This window comes from Urocampus carinirostris, chromosome 16 (assembly GCF_059441175.1).
Source record: "Urocampus carinirostris isolate Australia breed hairy pipefish chromosome 16, RoL_Ucar_1.0, whole genome shotgun sequence".
NCBI classification, from domain to species: domain Eukaryota; kingdom Metazoa; phylum Chordata; class Actinopteri; order Syngnathiformes; family Syngnathidae; genus Urocampus; species Urocampus carinirostris.
Genome location: NC_142364.1, coordinates 28,352,549 through 28,373,984, shown reverse-complemented (window position 1 = coordinate 28,373,984; position 21,436 = coordinate 28,352,549). Strand labels below are relative to the sequence as shown.

The 21,436-nt window shown below is 39.4% G+C and overlaps 4 protein-coding genes across 5 annotated transcripts; 1 reads left to right on the top strand and 3 right to left on the bottom strand.

The window, feature by feature from the left end:
• LOC148350949 (uncharacterized) lies at nt 1–5,119 on the top strand. 2 transcript variants are annotated; one of them, XM_088320096.1, is made up of 2 exons: nt 1–230; nt 3,567–5,119. In XM_088320096.1, exons 1-2 carry the CDS (start codon nt 107–109, stop codon nt 4,385–4,387), a joined length of 945 nt encoding a protein of 314 aa, XP_088176222.1. In that variant the 5' UTR covers nt 1–106; the 3' UTR covers nt 4,388–5,119. The 2 variants fall into 2 exon arrangements, with proteins under 2 accessions (XP_088176222.1, XP_088176221.1); XM_088320095.1 differs by having other exon boundaries at nt 3,564–5,119.
• Nucleotides 5,120–9,237: 4,118 nt separating this feature from the next.
• Nucleotides 9,238–12,305, bottom strand: LOC148350948 (histone H4-like). Its single transcript, XM_088320024.1, is given in 2 exon segments — nt 9,238–9,514; nt 12,211–12,305. Coding segments are annotated over 2 exon segments (372 nt in total).
• Nucleotides 12,306–13,745: 1,440 nt separating this feature from the next.
• Nucleotides 13,746–14,176, bottom strand: LOC148350947 (histone H3). Its single transcript, XM_088355322.1, has one exon. The coding sequence runs from the start codon at nt 14,173–14,175 to the stop codon at nt 13,765–13,767; it is 411 nt and encodes a 136-aa protein (XP_088211448.1). The 5' UTR covers nt 14,176; the 3' UTR covers nt 13,746–13,764.
• A 4,977-nt stretch (nt 14,177–19,153) lies between these two features.
• LOC148350946 (histone H2B 1/2) lies at nt 19,154–20,436 on the bottom strand. The gene is made up of 2 exons (XM_088355323.1): nt 19,535–20,436; nt 19,154–19,215 (listed from the first exon to the last, which is right to left on the bottom strand). Exon 1 carries the CDS (start codon nt 20,434–20,436, stop codon nt 20,062–20,064), a length of 375 nt encoding a protein of 124 aa, XP_088211449.1. The 3' UTR covers nt 19,154–19,215; nt 19,535–20,061.
• Nucleotides 20,437–21,436: the final 1,000 nt, after the last annotated feature.

The following is a 21,436-nucleotide window of genomic DNA, read 5'->3' as shown; positions in this document are numbered from 1 at the left end:
GCGGAAGTTGCGATACGTTGCTATTGTTAGCTGAGTTTGCTACTTGCGAACAAGGGACAAGTGCTGAGCCTCGGTTTCTGGCATACGTTTTGCCTTTGGAGATAAAATGCGCACAAGGGCGAAAACTAAATGCATGGAGAGAGATGCTGGAACGAAGGAGGAGGGCAAAAGGAAACATCAACAATTGGATCCTGCTTTGCAGAAGTCTCGACTTGCTTTACGCAGAAGAGGTGTGTTCATACCTATTGTTGATTTCGTGCAAACCTTATTTACTTATTTATTATTTTTTATCAAACCATCCTCGGACACTTAACATGATGTTCAATGCAGCGTTATTATCTCCAAAATATGCGCGTACTCGCCATGTGTGAGCAATGTTTTGAATAAACCGGCGTTGTAGTCATCTGAAACGCCATTTTGTGTGATGACGTCATACCATGTCCGTTTAGATTGTAAGAAAACTGCACTCTTGTTGAATTGAAATACAGTACTTGGGTTTTTGCTCGAATTGGAAGCAAACATAAAGCTATAAAATGTCTTACCTGGCGCTAGAAAGGTGCTCACTTTTTCAGCACGCAAGCTACTTACAAAATAACTGAGTCAAAATGATCTACCCACCACATTAATTCAACACTCATATTTGTATATGGCTAATATATATATATATATATATATAGCCTAGATGGTAGTGTGCCCGCTTTGAGACTGGGAGGTCGCTGGTTCGCGCCTCGGCCGAGACATACCTAATTGGTATAATGGCGGCGCCCTCTGTTGGCTGCGGCTGCATCGACTCGCTACAACGGGTCAGGTGTATCGACATTTCGTTCTGTGTACATTGTTACAAAGAATGACAATACAAAGGAAATTATTATTATATATATATATATATATATAAGTTCTATTTTGGTCTCATCTGACCACAGAACTTTCTCCCATGACTCATCTATTTCAATCAAAATAGTCATATGCAAACATGTGCTGGTTTAAGCAGGGGAACTAACAGGTCTTTCAGGGTCAAAATTTTAGATGATACACAGGTGTTCAAATACTTATTTGCAGCTATATCCACAAATACATTTTTAAAAATTCATGCATTGTGACTTCTGGATTTTTCTTTTTAGTTTATCTGTCTCACAGCGGACATGCACCTACGATGAAAGTTTCAGACCCCTCCATGATTTGTAAGTGGGAGAAATAGCAAAATAGCAGGGCATTCAAATACTTATTTTCTTCACTGTATATATATTTTTCCTTTGATTACACATGGACACGATATTATTTCTGAATATACACTAAATATGAATCAAGCTTCTGACGCTATGTTCTTGTGGGTCAGGTCATCATTCTGCTCCAATTTTTAATTTGGAACATACTTTTCATATTATATAGAGAATCCAAAGTAGTGTCGCGCTTCAACTGCAGGCTATAGCTCCATTCATCTTTAATGAATGTGTGATTTATTGACACTCTCTGTTTTTTTCCGCCGTGGTTGTTTATCACTCCCCTTCCTCCCGCCTAATTGAAGGCATAATGATGACGTATCCCGCCTATTGATGATGTGCAGGTCTCATGAATGCACTTTGATTCCAAAAGTTTGGATATGAAATGGATTTAGGACCACATGCAAAAGTGGCCTGTGTCTGGTGTGAAAAAGAGAAATTGTGCCGTTCAAACGGAGTTTAACAGAAAAAAAAAAATCAAATTTCTCTGCAGTGTGAACCTAGCCTTTTGTGGACCAATTATCTTCTGTATTTATTGCTCCCAGGTCAATAACGGTGACATCATATTATTCGGTCTGATAACCATAAGCCCGGTAATTAATATGCATCCCTAATTACATATATTATTTACTGTCCTGTGACTCGTTTTTTTATTTAATAAGCATTTTTATGCAACAATAGGGAGACCAGGTTTTTTTGTTTTTGTTTTTTTGTTAGATTTTAACCACTGCAGCTTATATACGATGCAGCTTTCTTTTCATGGCAGCACAGAGGAAATTGGCAAGCTGCTCTTTTCCAAATCACATGCGCTCTGGAAACAATTATGACGCCCCTCGAGGGGAATTAGTCAATTTTTTTTTCACAACATTATTCACATGATACATAACAGGAGCCAAACGGGGATGACAGTACTTTATTTAATATTGCGTACAATTATGATATTTCAACGTTTTCACCCACAAGTCCTCAATGTATACATCCAAATTAAACAGCAGTGGAAGTTTAATAAAAACATCACACCTCTCTTTTAATAACATCGGTGTCAATGTTCGGTTGCTTAAGTGTCCTTTAATCCTCTAGGAATGATAACGACCTAATCCAAGCAACAGAGTAGGCCCATACAAAAAAAAAAAAAATCCATGTCTCTCTTGCAAACTGGTACTCTTCTCCACAGTATTGCTTCCTTGGTGACATCCTCTAAACATACAGGGCTCACATTTTACATTGAGCATTCACATTTTTTTCAGCACAGTAGTGAATATTTGCTCGTCTCTGTAATCGCCATCTTGAACGGTCACATAAGCCAAAAACGTGCTGTAAACAACTCTGAGCTGAACAGAAAACAGTTTCAGGTGTGTGCAGGGGCACAGCTCTGTTAGCTTTCGGCAGCCAAAGGTATAAACCCTAAATTCTCTAGGCGGTTAGAGCCAGGTGCGTGCCAAGCTTAAAATGTAAGATGTCTGTTTAAGCCAACGACTTAAAATCTGTTGTGGATTGTACAAATGGAAATACAGGGTGATGGTCTTCCTGCTGGGCATTTCTGCCTGACGCGCTTCCTCCGGTGCCTTTGGAATGCTTGTGTGCCCTGAACACTCGGGCCTGACTGGGTCATCAGCTGGGGACCACCGGTCATTGATGTTTCGCTCCTTTGACCCCAGGACATCTCCCGGTGGCGGAGCGATGGCTGGGAAATCTCCCTGCCAACCCCACTGATACCCTAGGTGTTACTTGAAGCCCCCCAGTTCCTATCATTCTCCGCAGCCACAGCCAGAAGCTGCCCTTTTCTGCCTCTTCTGACAGCTCTTTAGTTGCTCTCCAGTTGAGAGCGCCTGTGCATCCAAGGTCTCAAAACCCCTGCACCCCACCTCCACTGGGCATACTGTTGTTTTCCAGCCCGCCTCCCTGCACTCAGCTGCCAGTTCGTCGTACTTCGCCCGTTACCTCCCGTGTGCTGCCTCTATTCCCTCCTCCCAAAGCACAGTGAGCTCAACCAGGAGGACTGCCTTGCTGGCTACAGACCACAGCACAATGTCTGGCCGCAATGATGTTTCGGCGATCTCCCTGGGGAACTGCAACTGCCTTTTGAGACAATGTTGAGCTTTGTACTTAAATCTGAGCATGTGTCTTTAAATCAGGAGCAATCTGCAGTCTGGAATTCACGTTTTTTTTTTTGTTTGTTTTGTTTTTCATCCAAATTTGCCATCAAGTTATGTGAAGCAAAAGTTGCTTTGTGCTTATATGCTTGGGGTACCCTAATTTTATGTGATTTATTTGCTTTTGTAAAAAAACAGATATAAATTCTCCTTGTACAGTCAATAAAAAACCTTATTTTTCTGTGTCCAGCAGAGGGAAAATACGGTCATCTGAAGCAACAGGACCTTGCGTTTCCTGACAAAGAAGAGATGGACTTGGAGCCTCTGAATATTACAGAGAAGTTGCCATTAACTGGTGACCTAATGGCAAAGGACATGTCACAGTTTCCTGGAACAGATAAAGATGACAAGTCTAATGTTACATGGAACACTTTGGTCTCTCATTCCCCTTTGAAAACAAACATGGCACACTTTGTAGAGAATCCGCTCACATGTGGTGATGGTGGGAAAAACTTCTTTCTCAACAGAGAGTTGGCAACACACAGAAAAATGCACTCCAACAAGAAACTATTTCCTTGCCCGTATTGTGACAAGCATTTCTCTACAAAAGGGAATATGAACACTCACATAAGAGCGCACACAGGTGAGAAACCCTTTTCCTGCACTTTTTGCGATCAACAATTCTCCACACAAGGGAATTTGAACACCCACATTCGAGCACACACTGGTGAGAGACCCTTTTCCTGCTCATATTGCGATCAACAATTCTCAACAAATGGAAATTTGAAATCACACATTAGAACACATACCGGTGAGAAACCTTTTGGTTGCATGTATTGCAGTCATTACTTCTCTACTAAAGGTAACTTGACTACACACATGAGGACACACACTGGAGAGAAACCGTATGCCTGCTTTTTTTGCCCAAAACGATTCGCTTCTCAAGCGAATCTCATCACACACACAAGACGCCACAATGGAGAAAAACATTTTGCCTGCTCTGTATGTGGTAAATTATTTTTGCAAAAAGGGAACCTAAAGCAACACAAAGAAAGGGTACATACATTAAAGTAACCATCTGCCTACATTGTTTCAAAATTTTGTATGACAGGAAACACCATTCACACCTACCTACCTGTTTATCTTGTTGTCAAAGATTGACTTGTCTGGCTTCAGATTGAATAGAAGCAAGTTAACCAGTTAGAAATGTACAATTTTGGAATTTAATAATTACAGCCGACTAGCAAGACATTGGTCAAAAGGTCTGGATTTGGCATCGACGGAGGTGACATTTCCCCACCAATATCAATTAATTGTATTGTCCCCTCTAACATTAGTGATCACTTAAATAAAATAAAATATGGATTGATCAACATATTGTTCACATAGTCGCACAGAAATGGTTAAATCTCGTGCTGATTTGTGATAGAATACGCCTTTCCCCAAGTTCACTTGAGATTTATGTTTGTATATTATTTTTGCCCCTTCGATGCCAAGACCAAGCCTGCACCCATACATTGATTTAATTTTGTTTTTGTGTTGCCTTTTTTACTAATCTGTATTCTATGTACCTACTCTAGAGTTATATGTGAACAGTTTTTATAACAGTAGGAAGTTCCATGTTTTTGAGATATTCAATTGTATCCATCTCAATCAAATCTGTGAAAAAATTGTCAAAAAGTGAATTAATAAATCTTAAAAACTGATATAACATAACTGACACCAAATCTTTCCATTGTAAATGTAAAAACAGATCCAAACTGATTTTGTACTGTAGAAACAGAATAAATGCTGAATGATGTTAGATGCTCTGTTTTATTTTTGTTATTGTATCCAATCAAACGAAAAGGAACACACTTGCATTTAAGCACAACCTCTACTAAAAAGTATGGAATCGCCAGTCTTGGGCAAGCCCTCACTGAGACATTTTATTCTGTTGGAAAAAACTCTTGAACACAAACATGAAACAATCTTAATCTCATTCTAAAGTGCAACATATTGGCATTCAGAAACACTAAAAGAAATTGAGAAAAAAAATTGTAATGGTCAGTAAATGTTACTTTTATTGAGGAAGTGCAGGCAGGGAAATAATTATGGAATCACTCAACTCTGAGGGGGAAAAATGGAATCCGTGTATTTTGAGTAGAAAATAAGTACACACCCAGTCAATTTCCTTTCCTTAATTGGGCACCTGGCTTAGATTAAGTCTGCTTGTTAGTCAGCAGTTAAAAACAGTGCAGTCCTGGACCAAGTGGATTGGCAAGAATCATGGCTCCAACAAGATGTCTCTTGTGACCAAAGACAGGATCGTCAAACTACTTGAAGAAAGTAGCTCATATTGTTACCAAAGATGTGGGCTGTTCACAGTCAGCTTTATTGAAGGTTTGGACCAAGTACAAACAGCATGGCGAGGTTGTAAAAGTCGAGCGTACTGGTAGGCCAAGGAAACTTACATGTCTTGAAAACAGAGAATTCACAAGACAAATGAAGAAATGGGAGGAAGTTGGAGTCAATGTATGTGACAGAACTACAAAATCGCCTAAAGGAAATTGGAGTTTTATATACAGTAGCAAACCTAAAAGGAAACGGTCGTTACGCTTAAACAGAAAAGCACAAGGCTGCTAAGGAGAGGCATTCATGGACTATGGATGAAGGTTATCTTTAGTGATCTGCTTTGGACAAGGTGATGCTGCTGGAACTTTCGTTTAGTGCTGTTACGGTGAGTTTTTGCAAAGAGGACTGCCTGAAGAAAACATCAAAAGTCCCACCGTCCTGCATGACAGCAAAGGCACAGGGTAGGTGGCTTTGGTCAAATCTGCAATGAAAAAATGTTTGGGGATGATGAACTCATTTTTCAAGATGCCAATGCCAAACTGAAAGCATTCCTTAGAGAAAAACACTCCCTGCAAATAGCCCAGATCTCAACCCAATTGAAAACCTGTGGTGGAAATATAAATACATTTTCCAGCGCAAGGCTCCGACCTGCAAAGATTATCTGCAATTTAAGAGTTGGCACCAGATTGATGACGAATTCTGTTTATCACTCAAGTGTATGCCTCAAACTGCAAGCTGTCATAAAAGCCAAAGGTGGTGCAATTAAATAGTAATTATTTTGTTTTGAATTTTATTTATTTTTCATGAGTCCATATGCTTTTTTTTTCCCCTCTGAATGGAATAATTGCATAATTTTCCCTGTACTTGGTCTATTAAAGTATCATGTTCTGGCCACCACTAAGTTTTTTTAATTCATTTATTTTAGTGTTTCCGAATGCCAAAGAAAAACTTTTTTTCATGCTTTTTTTTTGTCTGAGTTTGTTCTACAGAATAAAATGTCGGAATGAGTACTTGTCCAAAACTGCTTTAATACTTTTTGATAACGGTTGTACAAGTTTTGACTGCAAAAGCTAACTGCTGATTATCATGTGTGAATTCTGTTTGAACGTTATCAACCAGTTACCTTCTTTGACAATCTATTGCTTTCTTTGAGAACATTTTTAACTAGCATATTAAAAACTTTTACTACTAATGTGTAAATCTCACAATAGTCTATTCTTACTTTTGTGGTGTGGAATGTCTCCAAGATAGGGGCATCAGGAATCAGTCTATTGTGAAAGAAACATTGAACTGTGTTTTTTTATGCGTAGTTAAAATATAACACTAGAAACTAATACACAAAAATGGTTATATTTCAATGAAACTTAACACATTCTGTGAAGGGATGAAATACCTTAGCATCGATTAATGTAGTAGTGCCTAAGCTTCTGATGAGGATGAATCTGTTTTTTTTTTGTTCTAATGCTGTTTAGGTCTTGGTCGGAGATTATACAGCTATAAACAAATAAATACACCCATTTTTATAACTAGGTATATACCATGCATAGCGATTTATATGGGCATGAGCAAATAAGGTCTCTGCACCTGTCGCCATTAGTGACGTGTCGCTATTTGGGTTTACCTAGACTTTATCCTGCCTGTGTTGACACTGCCGCTGTGTTAACATCACTATCTTCCTGATTTGAAATGGAAATGTATGCAATGCTCATGTCTACTCCTGTTTTGTTCAAAACATCAACATCAATTCCGTGTTGCAGAAGAAAATATACTTTTTCATATTTTTGAATACACCCTACACCCACTTAAAACTAAAAGTGCTCTGCAACTTTACATTGAACTTAATTTAAAACTTAAGTAAAAAAAAGCTATTTTACTTGAACACGTTGATTTTGATCCTTGTTACACTACTGGTTGTAAAACAAAAATATGAATAACAGTTTGGGATCTATAGAACTGATGCATTTTTGTGAGTCTAGTTAGTTTTTTAAGAGCAGGAATTCTCATCCATGTGAGACCGGGACTTTGCTTACTGTTAAGACAATACTAAATAGCCTGCTGATTTTGCAGTAAAACATCAGTCAAGGGCGTTTGTATTAATACATTCATCCAAAAGGTTGGATTAATCTCTAAATATCGATACAGAGTGAGTATTTGGATCAAATAAACACACTCCCCAATTGTCACCACAATAATTGGTGTCAAAATATTATACATCCATTGAAAGTTAAAATTTAACCCAACTGTTGTTACACTTTATTTGCACAACTGAATTTATTTTTATTTCTTTTATATATTGTGCAATGTAAAATCAGACTACAGGTCTCACCTGAATGTAAAACATACTTTCAAAAATATCCCAATGTGAAAAATAAATTTCTTATATCAAATTAATGCGTATGAGATCAAAACAGTAAATATAACAACTTCATGGACCATACATATTATGGAATCTAGTTCCACAACTAAAATGAATACATTTAGAAATGATTACTGTATGTAGAAGCAATTCATTGTAAATGCATTTCCGAATGTATTTACTATAGTTCCTGCCTTTATAAAAGCAAAATTGGGGTTTTGGTGCGCGCCTTGGTCCTGAAAATAGTCTTTTTGTGATCCTGATGTCATTGTTAAATAGAGTGTAGTGTTTTTGTACTTTTGTTACAATGCTGCTTTTATGGTTTGACCTGTCATTGTTCTGAAAATTGGAATAGGAATCTTAGTTTTGTTACAGTTCTCATTGTCATTTAATTATAAATGAACCAGTCCGGGCCATTTTGAATCATAATTGTTGACTTAAGTATGGAAGTGTTCAAATATTAAATGAGATTTACAGGCAAAATTATCAGCATTGAGTCAGAATGGATCAATAGGTCCCTGTATTTACTTGGATCAGATCAATACCTTTGTCTTTGCTCCGATACAGTTTTACCATATTAACTTATTATGTTAGTGGGTCACATGCAGCTTTCAATTTAAACCTATCGAGCCTGCATTTGATTTGCCTTCACTTTAAAATTATTGCAATGGTAGGTATTTTAATTATTTTTTTTTTTTTTTTAATTCCAAGCACGATTTTCACTCAAGCATTTTAATGCATGCACCAAACGTGGAACTTATCTCTCCACATGGTGGCTTAGTCGAGGAAATGTGTCACCTAGAAGCCTGTGTGTGCATACAGTATTTCCCAAGGGGTCTTCATTTAACCATCATGAGTAAGGTCTTTTCATTGTATTTGCCATTTCCACTCTGACTTTGGAGACTGTTGTCAATGGGTTTCTTTTTTTTTGTATTGTACAAGTAGACATTGTAGAATTTAAATAAAAGATGGTTGATGCTCAAATATTTTCTATAGTAGTCGTTGTTCATCAATGGGACGGGACTGACTAAATGTTAAATGATTAGAACATTTACAAGCTAAAGATCCACGTCGATCACAATAACCTAACATCCCTTGGATCGATACTAAGTTTACCAATATCCGCCAATCAAAAGCCTTGGTGCAAACTTAAAATCAAAAACATCATAGGAATGAATTTGTCACCCTAAAAAGGGCCTTGGTCGTCATTTTTTGATCAGGTTGTTCTGGTTAATTAGCCGCCGAATCCGTAGAGAGTACGGCCTTGTCTCTTCAGAGCATAGACCACATCCATGGCGGTGACGGTCTTCCTCTTGGCATGCTCGGTATAGGTGACCGCATCACAGATCATGTTCTCCAGGAACACCTTAAGACCAACGCGAGTCTCCTCATAGATCAGGCCAGAGATATGTATGACTTCACCACAGCGAACCAGACGACGGATTGCAGGTTTGATAAAACCCTAGATGTTATTACGGAGAACTTTGCAATGACGCTTGGCGCCTCCCTTAGCTAGACCAGGGGTGTCAAACTTATTTCACATCGTAGGCCACAGATGGCCTTGGTAAATGTCAAGTGGGCTGGACTATTAAAATTATACCATACATGCTATAAATAACCAAACATAATGTATTTCATTTGTTTTAGTGTAAAGAAGCACAAGAACGTTAGGAAAATGATGGAATTTAATGAACATTCCTTTGACAAAACATTTCATGGATGAATGTATAATTTGCTTTCATCATTCACATCTATGCATTGCAACTGTTCCCAATGATTTTACCAAAGGCACAAAACTTTAATTATAAATTGGTATCGAAAAATATAGTTATGCACTTCAAGGTTAAATGAAATATTATAAAGGAATTTTAAAACCATTCGTACATGTGCGTATAACATATATGTTTAATTCCTGCCTACACCTTACAAACTAAGATGATTAATGTTAAATGTGTAAAGAAGAAGGTATTCACATATCCTGAAGATATGTAAGCTTCATACATGGAATGTATTTACACTTACAATACATTCTGAAAATATATGGAGTTGCATAAACAGTAGAATTCCACCATACTTTTATGTAGTGAAGCCATCAACCCTGGTCATATCCCTCAAGAGGGGTGACCGACTGCAAGACAAACACATACAAAAACAAAGAAAATTTAAAAAGGGAAAAAGTAGCACAAAACACAAAAATTTTGGGACCATGGCCACCCAAATGCCATATCACCCAAACAAGTTAAGCACCTCGGCACCCAAGTTGGTCATGCTTTCATACCTCCAGATGAAATGGGACACAAGAAAGCGGCCATGTCACTCAGGTCAGGGTGACACAACACTCTTCTCTTCAACAGCAGGGCCCGACAGCTTTCACTGGTTTACCCCTGCCGCATCATACCGGTGCCCAGCCCATCCTTAACAACGCGTCCACAATCCCACTATCCTTTCACAACATCCCTAACCCTAACCCTGCCGCATCATATCCTGCCCCTCCCTTAGAACACGTCTAAACATCCCCACTATCCTTTGACAACACCTCTTCACTCATACGTATCACCAACAAGAGCTCTAGCTTCCACTAGATTTAGACCTCTTTCCTGCAATGCACTCATAACACCATCCATCCACGTCAATCGCGGCCTTCCTCTTGGTCTCCTTTTACTTCTGCTGTGTAGATCCTCTTCAACATTCGCTCCTCATCCATCCTTTCCATGTATCCAAACCAACAGAGTACTCTCTTAGGGAAGCTGTTGACTAAAATTGCCCTTTTTTTTTAAATCACCACATTATCATCATCAAAGCGGCTGCCTTTTCCAGCAGCTGCCCTATTGTTTTATTGTCTGCCCCTATCTTCGGTGTTTTTTCTTCCCGTTTTGACAACTACACTATGGATTACTTCTATCCTATGGGACATGGGTTTTAGCGCACAAAAAATGCGTGTATTCAAGGAATTTCAACTCCTTGCCCTGAAGAATTCTCGTGCCGGCGTGATGAAGGGGCCTATCGTGGAAGAAGAGCCGGAGCTAGCGAAGCGGCGTTATAAGTCTTCGGTACCATCCGTAATCATGGTAAATGCGAACTCACGACCAAATAAGATCATCGAGTGCTGGTGAAAAACATCGAAGCACACAGTGAGCGCAGTTGCTGTGTTTTGCGGAAACGTGGCTCACGTTTAGCACTCCGGACGCTAACGTGTAGCCACCCGGAGCAATCCGGCTTCAACGCCGCTAAACAGAGACACGAAAGCCGGGGGGAATCGGAGAGGAGGCGGACTTGCTAACACGAGGTGGTGTATCCCTGGATTTTCACAAAGAAAATATTTCCATCTGCCGCAGGGATGTCGAACTTTTGGACTGGCGATACATCATCCACTCCACTACAAGCACATCTAGGGCATCATGTTCATCTGTTAATAAACAATGGGGTAGACTGCTGGAAGTGTGAATTTCCCTACGGGGATGAATAAAGTATCTATCTATCTATTAAGGATTTATTATTCGTTCTAAGGCAGCATTTTAAAGACGTTATTCTAGTCTGGTCTTGTTTTTGTTCCTGATATTTTGGCATATTTTGGTCTGTACAAGTTCATCAATACCAGGTGTCATGTCCTAACTAGCTGACACATTCAGAATGTCATTTAAGTGGTTGTTTGTCAACTTTGAACACAGTTTTGTTGTATTAATATTGTAGTCATCACTGAGAGGTAGGTTGTTCCAGGCTGACAGCACGGGACCAGTCCACTTTATCTCTGTCCAGCGCTGCAACGACTAAGCCAAAATTGTCTTCAGTAGTTGAGGTGTCTGTCCATCATTGGCGCAAACTCAAGAAACTCCTCCGTAACAGTCAATGTCTCATCAACTCTACGAATAATAAAGGCCAGTTGCATTACGTATGTAAGATCAGTGCCCTCGTCAATTGCAACGGAAAATGCAATAAATGACTTGACTGTTTGAATTGGTTTTCTAATTCTGTTGCTAATATTGGCAATAGCCTATCTCGGGACAAATTCAGCTGCTTCAACATGCATTGTTTAACAAAGTCGCTAGATGCTGATGCTATTTTGCTAGCAATTAAATAGCTGGCTTTTACTACTACTTGAATGACTTCTTGGCTTTGGATGAAAGTGGACAGCATTTTCCTCTGACCCGCCAATTCGGCGACCTTATCGCTTCTCCTTGCAAGTCGAATATTAGATTTATTCAATCATCCTAGACCCTTATCACCTATGCCGCGACCAGATATTATATCAAGATGGGGGGGAGGGATTTTTTTAAGGGTTATTGTTCTGTCTTCTTTATTCATTATCCGTTATCGGTCAGTTCATAATACGCTGCAAAGCCTAGGAGCCGGGACTCTTACTCTCAGCCAAAAGGCCAAGCTAAGGTCCTAGCCTTAAAGCCTAGGACCTTAAAGATCATTGCGAATACACCAATCCCGGAGGTACTGCAATAGCGGGCCGATGCGTGGAGTGGACAGAGCAACCTCTTATTCCATCTCCGGATTGCATAAATCAATGATCACATTTCACAAGTCAAAAATTATAGAAATGACCCAGAACAAGGAAAAACACACAGAACAGGAAATGTTTTGGTTTGAACAAATTTATTGACACTAATAACAGAAAACAATCATGACAATCTCAACAGCAATTAAGCACATTCACAATATTATATTCCAAAATGACGTTCTTAACCGCGAAGACTATGTGAGGTTTGAACAACCCTTCTCGAAAATCTTATTAGCAATCAGGCATATTCACAATTAACAGACCGACACATTTCCATGTTTTTAATTGTTTATCGATCAAGGATAGGTGGTGCTAAATCGTGTGGACTGTGAGAGAATTTATACACACTGCTGCTGCTCATTGATTGGCGGCCTGCTGCGGAGAAGCAGTTATCCAATTGGCGTTGAGCTTCATTTGCATGTAGTCGTGTAACCCAAAAACACTTGAAATCATATTTCTAAAGCGGGTCGTAACATTTTAAGGACGTTAACATATAGATTTAGTTCAGTTTTCTTATTGATGCTTATCATTTTACCTTTAGCAACATACCGATTCCACAAGTTATAATCCCAAATGAAAATTGATCTTTTCAAAACATTACACATCCATACACAATGAGGAAAATATTTTAAGAGTCGAGTGCATGCCATCCTTTTGATAGTAAAACTATTAAGGGACTAGTTTTTTGTCACGCAAATTAATGGCAGACAACATTATCAAATAGGCCAGATCCACCCAGCGGAAATTGACATGTCATTGGATGTGAATAAGGTTCACAATGTTATACAAGAAAATAAAGGCAACGTTAATTGGGTATTTTAAAAGGTATTGATCAAATTTGGCAAAACCCGCGGCCTCTATGACCTCGATCCATGTACCACACACACCGGGAATCGTTGGTTGTTTTCATCTCATTTCTCTTGGCACGTTTTAAAAATCAGTGATTAATACAAAAAGTGACATTTAAATTTGAATAGTATTTTTGTACTTTTCATACATTGTGAAATGTGAACATATGTTCTGCTTTTGAAGCAGATATAAGAGGCCTAAAAATTCTGAAATTCAAGGGGTTTGAAATAAACTAGTAGGAACCCATAGCATTCCATGCTGATTACTACTCATATGTGATTGATATAACTGACATTAAATTCAGTCGAATATTGTGCAATGTAGTTATTGGGAATGGAATATTTAGATCATTTTGGCGGCTCTTAAAAGAGCCTTTGGGGTGGGGGGGTCTTATGACCCATTAATTTAAGCTCGCTCTCCGCGGATGCGACGGGCTAACTGGATGTCCTTGGGCATGATGGTAACCCTCTTGGCGTGGATGGCGCACAAGTTAGTGTCCTCGAACAGACCGACTAGGTAGGCCTCGCTTGACTCTTGCAAGGCCATCACGGCAGAGCTCTGGAAGCGCAGGTCTGTCTTGAAGTCCTGGGCGATTTCTCTGACCAGACGCTGGAAGGGAAGCTTGCGGATGAGCAGCTCAGTGGATTTCTGGTAGCGGCGGATCTCGCGGAGGGCGACGGTACCGGGCCTGTAACGATGAGGCTTCTTAACGCCGCCGGTGGCAGGGGCGCTTTTACGAGCGGCCTTGGTGGCCAGCTGCTTCCTGGGGGCTTTGCCGCCGGTGGATTTGCGGGCTGTCTGCTTGGTTCTTGCCATGTTGACTGATTTTGATCGAGAGTATTGTTCTAGAACCAACTACGGTACTTATATGGTCGAGACAGCTCTGATTGGTGTATTTAAAGAAAGACCGCTAAAAAGCTGTTAGCTGATTGGACAAAATTGACCAATCCACATCGAATGTGAGTAAAGGAAACGGCGGACTTCCTGTGTTGATTTACTGAAGATGAGATCAATGCGAAAACAAATGTTTGATTCACAATGATAAGTCATTCTTTAGTATTGGATTCTAAAATTTGGTTTACAAGAGGTTATCAAATAATCGTTTAAAACATGGTTGGATTTTGTCATACAATATAAAAACATGCATATTTACAGATGTAAGATAATTCTAAATCAGACATGCATGCATGTCGATCTTCGCTGAGTTTGACTGCACAGTTAACCGTATGTTCATGTTTTGTGTCTTTAAGCTTATATTTTGCAACCTGTTGCTGCTAATGGTATGCAGTAAGAGTGGGTGGAGAGATTCAAACATCGATATTATCAATACCGAGCGAAGACTTCAATCTGATCGAGACTATTGTGTTGGGGTCCATACTGCCTTCCCCTATTAACTATCACTACAATAATGTTGTGATTAGGTTGGACCAGTATACATCAGTAATGTTCAAAGTACAGCCCTGGCGCCAGTTATGGCCCTAGATCTTTTTTTACTGGCCCGCAGGCCTGTCATAAGTCATTTTTGTTTAAGTCATTTTTATTTGTATAGCCCTTAATCACAAAGAGTCTCAAAGGGATGCACAGGTTATTGCTCAGACTATTGTTTCAGACTATTATTACACAACCCACTGATCTGAAACCAACATGAGGGCAAGGAAAAACTCAAAAACATCAACATGAGAAAAATGAAGAAACCTTGAGAAGGGACCACACATGTGGTAAATCCCCCTTTCAGGATGACCAGGCCAATGGATGTTGCAATTACAAATCATACAGAGATATTGCCAACAAAAAAACAATACAGGTTATTCATATGCTATAGATTAGAAGGGTGTTTTAAGCTTTTAAGCTGAGGTTGCAGATTGGATCTCAGGGGCAAGAGCATTCCACAGCACCAATGCCCGGATGGAGAATGCTCTCGAACCCGCGGAACACTTCTTCGTTCTTGGGACCACCAGCAGACCAGCACTTTCAGAACGAAGGCTTCGGACCGGAACACAGGGGGAAATCAAATCTGAAAGATATGAGGGAGCAAGTCCATGCATGATTTTGTTTAATACCAAGAGAACTTTTAAATCACATCTTAGGCTAACAGGGAGCCAATGCAGGTTAGCTAAAATCGACGTAATGTGATCAGACTTTCTTGTCTTAGTTAAAAGCCACGCTGCAGCATTTTGTACTAGCTGAAGACTCTTGATTTTGGACTGAATTAATAAGAATTGGCCCACCAGTGATCTTGAACACAATATAAAATACTATTTTACGAAAAAAGTAATAATTTCCCCAGATGATGGTAGCCTTTGGCTCACTTGATTATCGGTTTTCTGTAAGAATCTTAGCCCCCATTTCCAACATCCATCCATTATCTGCACCGCTTATCCTCAGTGTGGTCACGAGGTTCCGGAACAAATTAGTTATCATTTACATCTAAATATTCAGATTACTATAATTGATCCAAGAAATAATGTTTATTAATTGGTTCAACTAGAAAACTTTCATTACCGTATTTTCCGCACTATAAGGCGCATTGTGTTATAAGGCGCACCTTCAATTAATGATATATTTTCAAACTTTTTCCATACTTAAGGCACATCGTATTATAAGGCCCTATAAGTGCATGCTGGTTTAAGATCAGGTAATTGTGTAATTTTGTAATTGTAAGCCTGTGCAGTCCTTTGAGACATTTTTGTGATTAAGGGCTATAAAAATAAATGTGACTTGGCTACAGTAGAGGATGTAGTTACGTTATGCAACCATTAGATGGTGCCGCGCTAAAGGGAATGTCAACAAAACAGTCAGATAGGTCAGTCAAACTTTATTAATAGATAACAAACAAGCTTTCCACAACTCCATTCACTCCCAAAATGAATAAACAGCTGTTTTATTATTTTGTCTGAGGTAAAGCATTTTCGTGACCCATCTATAACAACAGCAAGGCATAACATTTTACTTTTCCTCCATTTAGTCAACATGCAAAAAACCGTTTGATACTGTTATGGTAAATTAAACGTTAGTGCAATCGCAATATAGTGACACTCATAATGTGCAAAAACAACGAGTGCAAAACAATAACAATAAAGCAATAACATAACTGTAAAATGTAAAACGTAAACAGCTCATCCTCATGCTTCTTCCACTTCCGCAACATCGATTCATTCATGTTAAACTCTCTTACTGCTGCTCTATTTCCGTGTTCTACTGCGTGACTGATCGCCTTGAGTTTAAACTCTGCGTTGTAAGCGTGTCTCTTAATAGGAGCCATTTCAGGGTCTTTATACAAATGCACAAATAAAAGAAAATCGTTGTTTAATATTTCCCAGTATGCACAGCGCACTTCTAGGCGAAAAATCGAGTCGGTGGCTGCTTCTTAGTTGCGAGACCTTGCAATTCAATATTGATCCATATATAAGGCGCACCGGATTATAAGGCGCATAGTCAGCTTTTTTTTTTTTTTTTATCAGATTTTATGTGCGCCTTATAGGGAGAAAAATATGGTACTTTAAAGTTCATTGGGTCCTGTTAAAATTCTTGAATGAATGAAACTTTTGTTCCGAACATGACAAAACTAAAACCAAACAACAAATCGGAAACACGCAAAAAACACAATGTTATTGTACTTGTTTGAAAGCGATTAGGGCGAAGCATATGCTTATCAAATCCTACCCCTTTGACTTGATTAATAATCATGTCCCACAGTAAGCTCTTCTATATATCTGCAAACAAATAACACCTCCAGACACATTGGCTCTGTGGTATTTTAACCAACATACATTGCTTATGTTATTTTTATTAGAACATTTAACCAGTAAATGCGCACAATATGTCACACAGTGACGAGGTTTTCAAATTTCTCAAAATGTGTACCTGGCATGAGAGCCTGTCACCGAAGGTACACAAAAAAACGCGTAAAGTGCAACATTACCACCAACATAACCTGTTAAAGTCGATTAGTCTTGCTGCTGTAGAATCAAGGATGTGTTACCTGTGACAGAACATGGTGATATAAAAATTACTTTTTTCTTGCAAATTTAATGCAAAATAGCACTAGTGACCACTTGCACGAATTCCATTACACTTTCAAAGCCAGCCTCGTTTCTTTGTTTTGCACCGTGAGTGACGTTTCTTTCAAAACATGGGACCAAAATGACTTGTGTTGTGCTCATGATTGCTCCAATAATTGCAAATGGAATCCATAACTACAATTTTCCAGAACATATTTTACAATAAAACAGACTTATAATTCTAAATGTCGTCCATTGGAAATCATTGGAGCAGTCATGAGCACAGCACATTTTTTTTATCTCTTTCATTGAAATCAGATCACAGGCCAGTTTTATTTTTTTAATGCAAGCCAATGGCAAAAAAACATTGAATGAGCAACAGCAACGTCACTTTTTTCAGTGCACCCCTGGCACATTGTAACCTTTAAATCGGATCCAGTTGTGTTAACACAACTCGCATACGGCTAACACTGTTTACACTTTTTTTGCACTATTGACTTTATCCAAATATCCGGTGATGGTCAGTATTTTTGTTGTCTTGTTGGCATTGTTCAACAGACATGTAGTTGTATTTTCATAACATTTCAGCTCTATTGTTTGATAATCTAGATTTCTGTTCAGAATAAATTGTATGCGTGTTTATAGCGTTAAACATTTATAGCATTTCTTTAACAGTACAGTATTTGCACCGTTTTAGTTTAGAACATAATTATAATACATTATGTAATATCATGTCAATGTATGTTGTATCAAATTACTTTTGTTCTAAAACCGTTGTAGTCAAAGCATCATTATAAAGTGAAATTTTGCCTTGTAGTTACCAATAAAAAAAATAATTAAATTGCCTGCAATCTATGTTCATCAAAATTACAATAAATTCAATGAAGTGCCCCAACCTCCATCATGTTTTCATTCTACATAAACACAATCGAGACCAGGGGTGTCAAACTCATTTTAACCCGGGGGCCACACAATAAAACAAACATTCTCTCGGGGGCCGGGCTAGTAGATTCAGGGATCAGAATTTTCCGCGGATTTCCGCTGTTTTTGAACCCCAAAGGTCATTCCCGTAAATCGTCTAAATTCGATGAGAAAATATTTTGGGGGGGTGAGGTATGATACGTGACTGTTTCATCACCCCAAGTTAGCAGTTAGAGATCGCGAGAAAAATCGGCAAAAAGAAGCGCAGCGCATTAGATCTATAACACACAACGTGGTTTAGCTAACAAATAGATCGACTCCTACCATTGGTCGATAGGTTCGCTGATAATCAGCGGAGCTTTTGTTCAGAGCATTGGCTTTCTCAAACATGGCGCTCCTTCCGGTCTTTTCAAACGGTGAAATGAGTGTTTGAAAAAGTAAATATGAAAATACTAAGAAAAGAAGACGAGGCTTTTGTCTCAGAGATTGATAAAGGAATCAAGAATAAATTTAAGTGGTCATGGCTGGAGAAGACTGTCACAGACTGACATGTATTTTCTTTAAGCATGTTCAGTTTGTGCATTCTATTTTCAAATTAATGATGAATGGTTATTAATGTATATATTTTCATATATATTGTTGATTAGTAGCTAAATACAAGGTCCATATTCATCATCAAAACACAACAACAATGGTGATGGTTGTAACATTGTAATCCCCCAACTGTTTTAAACATCTTAAAACTGAAAAAAATACATGGTTTCTGTTTTGTTGGATTTAATTCATTCTAGTGCAATTTTCACATAGCAAATAAGATAAATGCTGCTGGCTTCAGGGGGGCTTCGCCCCTCCGGGCCCCCCACCGGGCTCCGCCCTGGACCTGGCCGGGGCCCCTGGCTATTTTAGCTGAAAATGAAAATCTCCATTCTGATCCCTGTAGATTAAAGAGAAAACAAAAACAAGAGGGGGGAAAGAGGGTGAGACAGAAAAAGAGAGCATGAGAAACAGAAAAGGTAAAAGGGAAATAGTGAGGGGAAAGAAAAAACGAAATCCAAAATCAAATAGGCAAAGAAAAGATACAAGAAGGGGAGAAAGTAAAGAGCAAAATAAGGTTAAAATGCACAGAAAGAGACGAGGAACAAAGAGAGAGTGAAAGAGTGAAAGAGCGAAAACGGGAGGGGGGGGAATAGAAATACAGGTAGCGTTTGTGAGAGGCACCTAGCTTTGGCAACATTAGGTGGACATATTTCAACCTGCAGCTCGTTTTTCTCTTGCGATTCTCTGAACGTTGTCTCGCGGGCCAGATTCAATCCCTTAGAAGTCCGGCCTACCTGTTTGACAACCCTGATTGAGAGCATTCAGACCATCTGCCTCCGCAGTGACCTGCTGAAAATCCCCACAGCGCATCGCGAGAAAAGCGGAAAAGGTCATTGATATTCCCCTCACGCCGCTGCGTGACATACACTACTCCCCCAAAGTCAACTGGGTTGCAGGTGAAAGCACCCCCCCACCTTACAAAGAACCTGCTACAAACAGAGGGAAGATTGTAGACTCCAGAAGCAGACTAAAGGACTAAAGTCCTCCATCATGTTGCTTAGTACTTAACGCGGCTTGGATCCAATGTAGATTTCCACTTCCAAGAGTGTAAACTAGTAAACCGTATATAATCTCAAAGCAGTTTATCGTAAAATGGTAAACTATACATCAATTCGGGAAGTCTCTTTGAGGACATGTGTGTGGCTCTTAAAAGAGCCGTTTGGGTGGTCCATCGAAAGGCATTTTACTTGGAGCTAGTATACTTGGTGACGGCCTTGGTGCCCTCAGACACGGCGTGCTTAGCCAGCTCACCGGGAAGCAGGAGACGCACAGCGGTCTGGATCTCCCGGGAGGAGATGGTGGAACGCTTGTTGTAGTGAGCCAGGCGAGAGGCTTCGGAGGCGATGCGCTCGAAGATGTCATTGACGAACGAATTCATGATGCCCATTGCCTTGGAGGAGATACCGGTGTCGGGATGGACCTGCTTCAGGACCTTGTACACGTAGATCGCATAACTCTCCTTCCTTCCCCTCCTTCGTTTCTTGCCGGCCTTTCCGGCGGATTTAGTGACGGCTTTCTTAGAGCCCTTTTTGGGCGCTGGCTTTGCTGGTTCGGGCATATCGAAATCAGTAAGTTATGGTGTGCGGGGAGGTAACCTTCTTAAAACTCTGAAATGCAAAATGCATTGCACTGGCGCTAGTTTTTGATTGGCTGAAGCTGTACGCTTGTAATACAGGCGCCTGCAACTCTTTAATCCCTGCAGTGATGGAGATGTCCTTTGTTTCACATGAAACGATTTCTAATTGTAAGATTTCTCCTTAACATATATTTCATCATGCTACATTCTCCATTCTACATTTTCCACTAAATCGGGTAAAGAATATTCTTGGTAAAATAAAATCTCAAAGTTTTTCTTTCTAATGGCGTTTTGAACATAGATAAACAAAGAAAACAGTGAATTGATGTGTCAATTAAATTTTTGGGGTACCAAAAAAAACAATAGTCAAGTCATGTTTATTTGTATAGCCCTTAATCACAAGGAGTCTCAAAGGGCTGCACAGACTATTAGATAGATAGATAGATAGATAGATAGATACTTTATTCATCCCCGAAGGGAAATTCACATTTCCAGCAGCATCCCTGAGCTGAGAACAGTACAATAATAAAGCCAAAAGAATACAATATACAAATACCCAGTGTGACGTGCAAATGCCCACTGTAGCGTGTTATATAGAGTAACTAAATAGTGCTACACAGAATACATATTGCAGTAAGATTTGGTAATATTCAATGTAGGTGGTGTGGTTTAATGTGGGCCTTTACTCTGCCGGGTGGAGTTAAAGAGCCTCATGGCATGAGGAAGAAAATATCTCTTCAGTCTGTCCGTAGTACAAGACAGTGACAGCAGTCTGTCACTGAAACTGCTCTTCTGTCTGGAGATAATGCTGTGTAGTGGATGCGATGGATTGTCCATGATTGACCTCAGCTTTTTCAGTGCTCGTCTCTCAGCTACTGTTGTTAGGCTGTCCAGCTCTTTGCCCACAACAGAGCTCGCTTTCCTAGCCAGTTTATTGAGACGAGAGGCATCCTTCTTCTTGACGCTGCCTCCCCAACACGCT

Bases quoted from the DNA above. Each gene is read 5' to 3' on its own strand.
- LOC148350949 (XM_088320095.1), top strand. From the start codon at position 107: ATGCGCACAAGGGCGAAAACTAAATGCATGGAGAGAGATGCTGGAACG. The intron at 231-3,563 runs GTGTGTTCATAC...TTCTGTGTCCAG, and splicing joins ACTTGCTTTACGCAGAAGAG to CAGAGGGAAAATACGGTCAT.
- LOC148350947 (XM_088355322.1), bottom strand. From the start codon at position 14,175: ATGGCAAGAACCAAGCAGACAGCCCGCAAATCCACCGGCGGCAAAGCC.
- LOC148350946 (XM_088355323.1), bottom strand. From the start codon at position 20,436: ATGCCCGAACCAGCAAAGCCAGCGCCCAAAAAGGGCTCTAAGAAAGCC.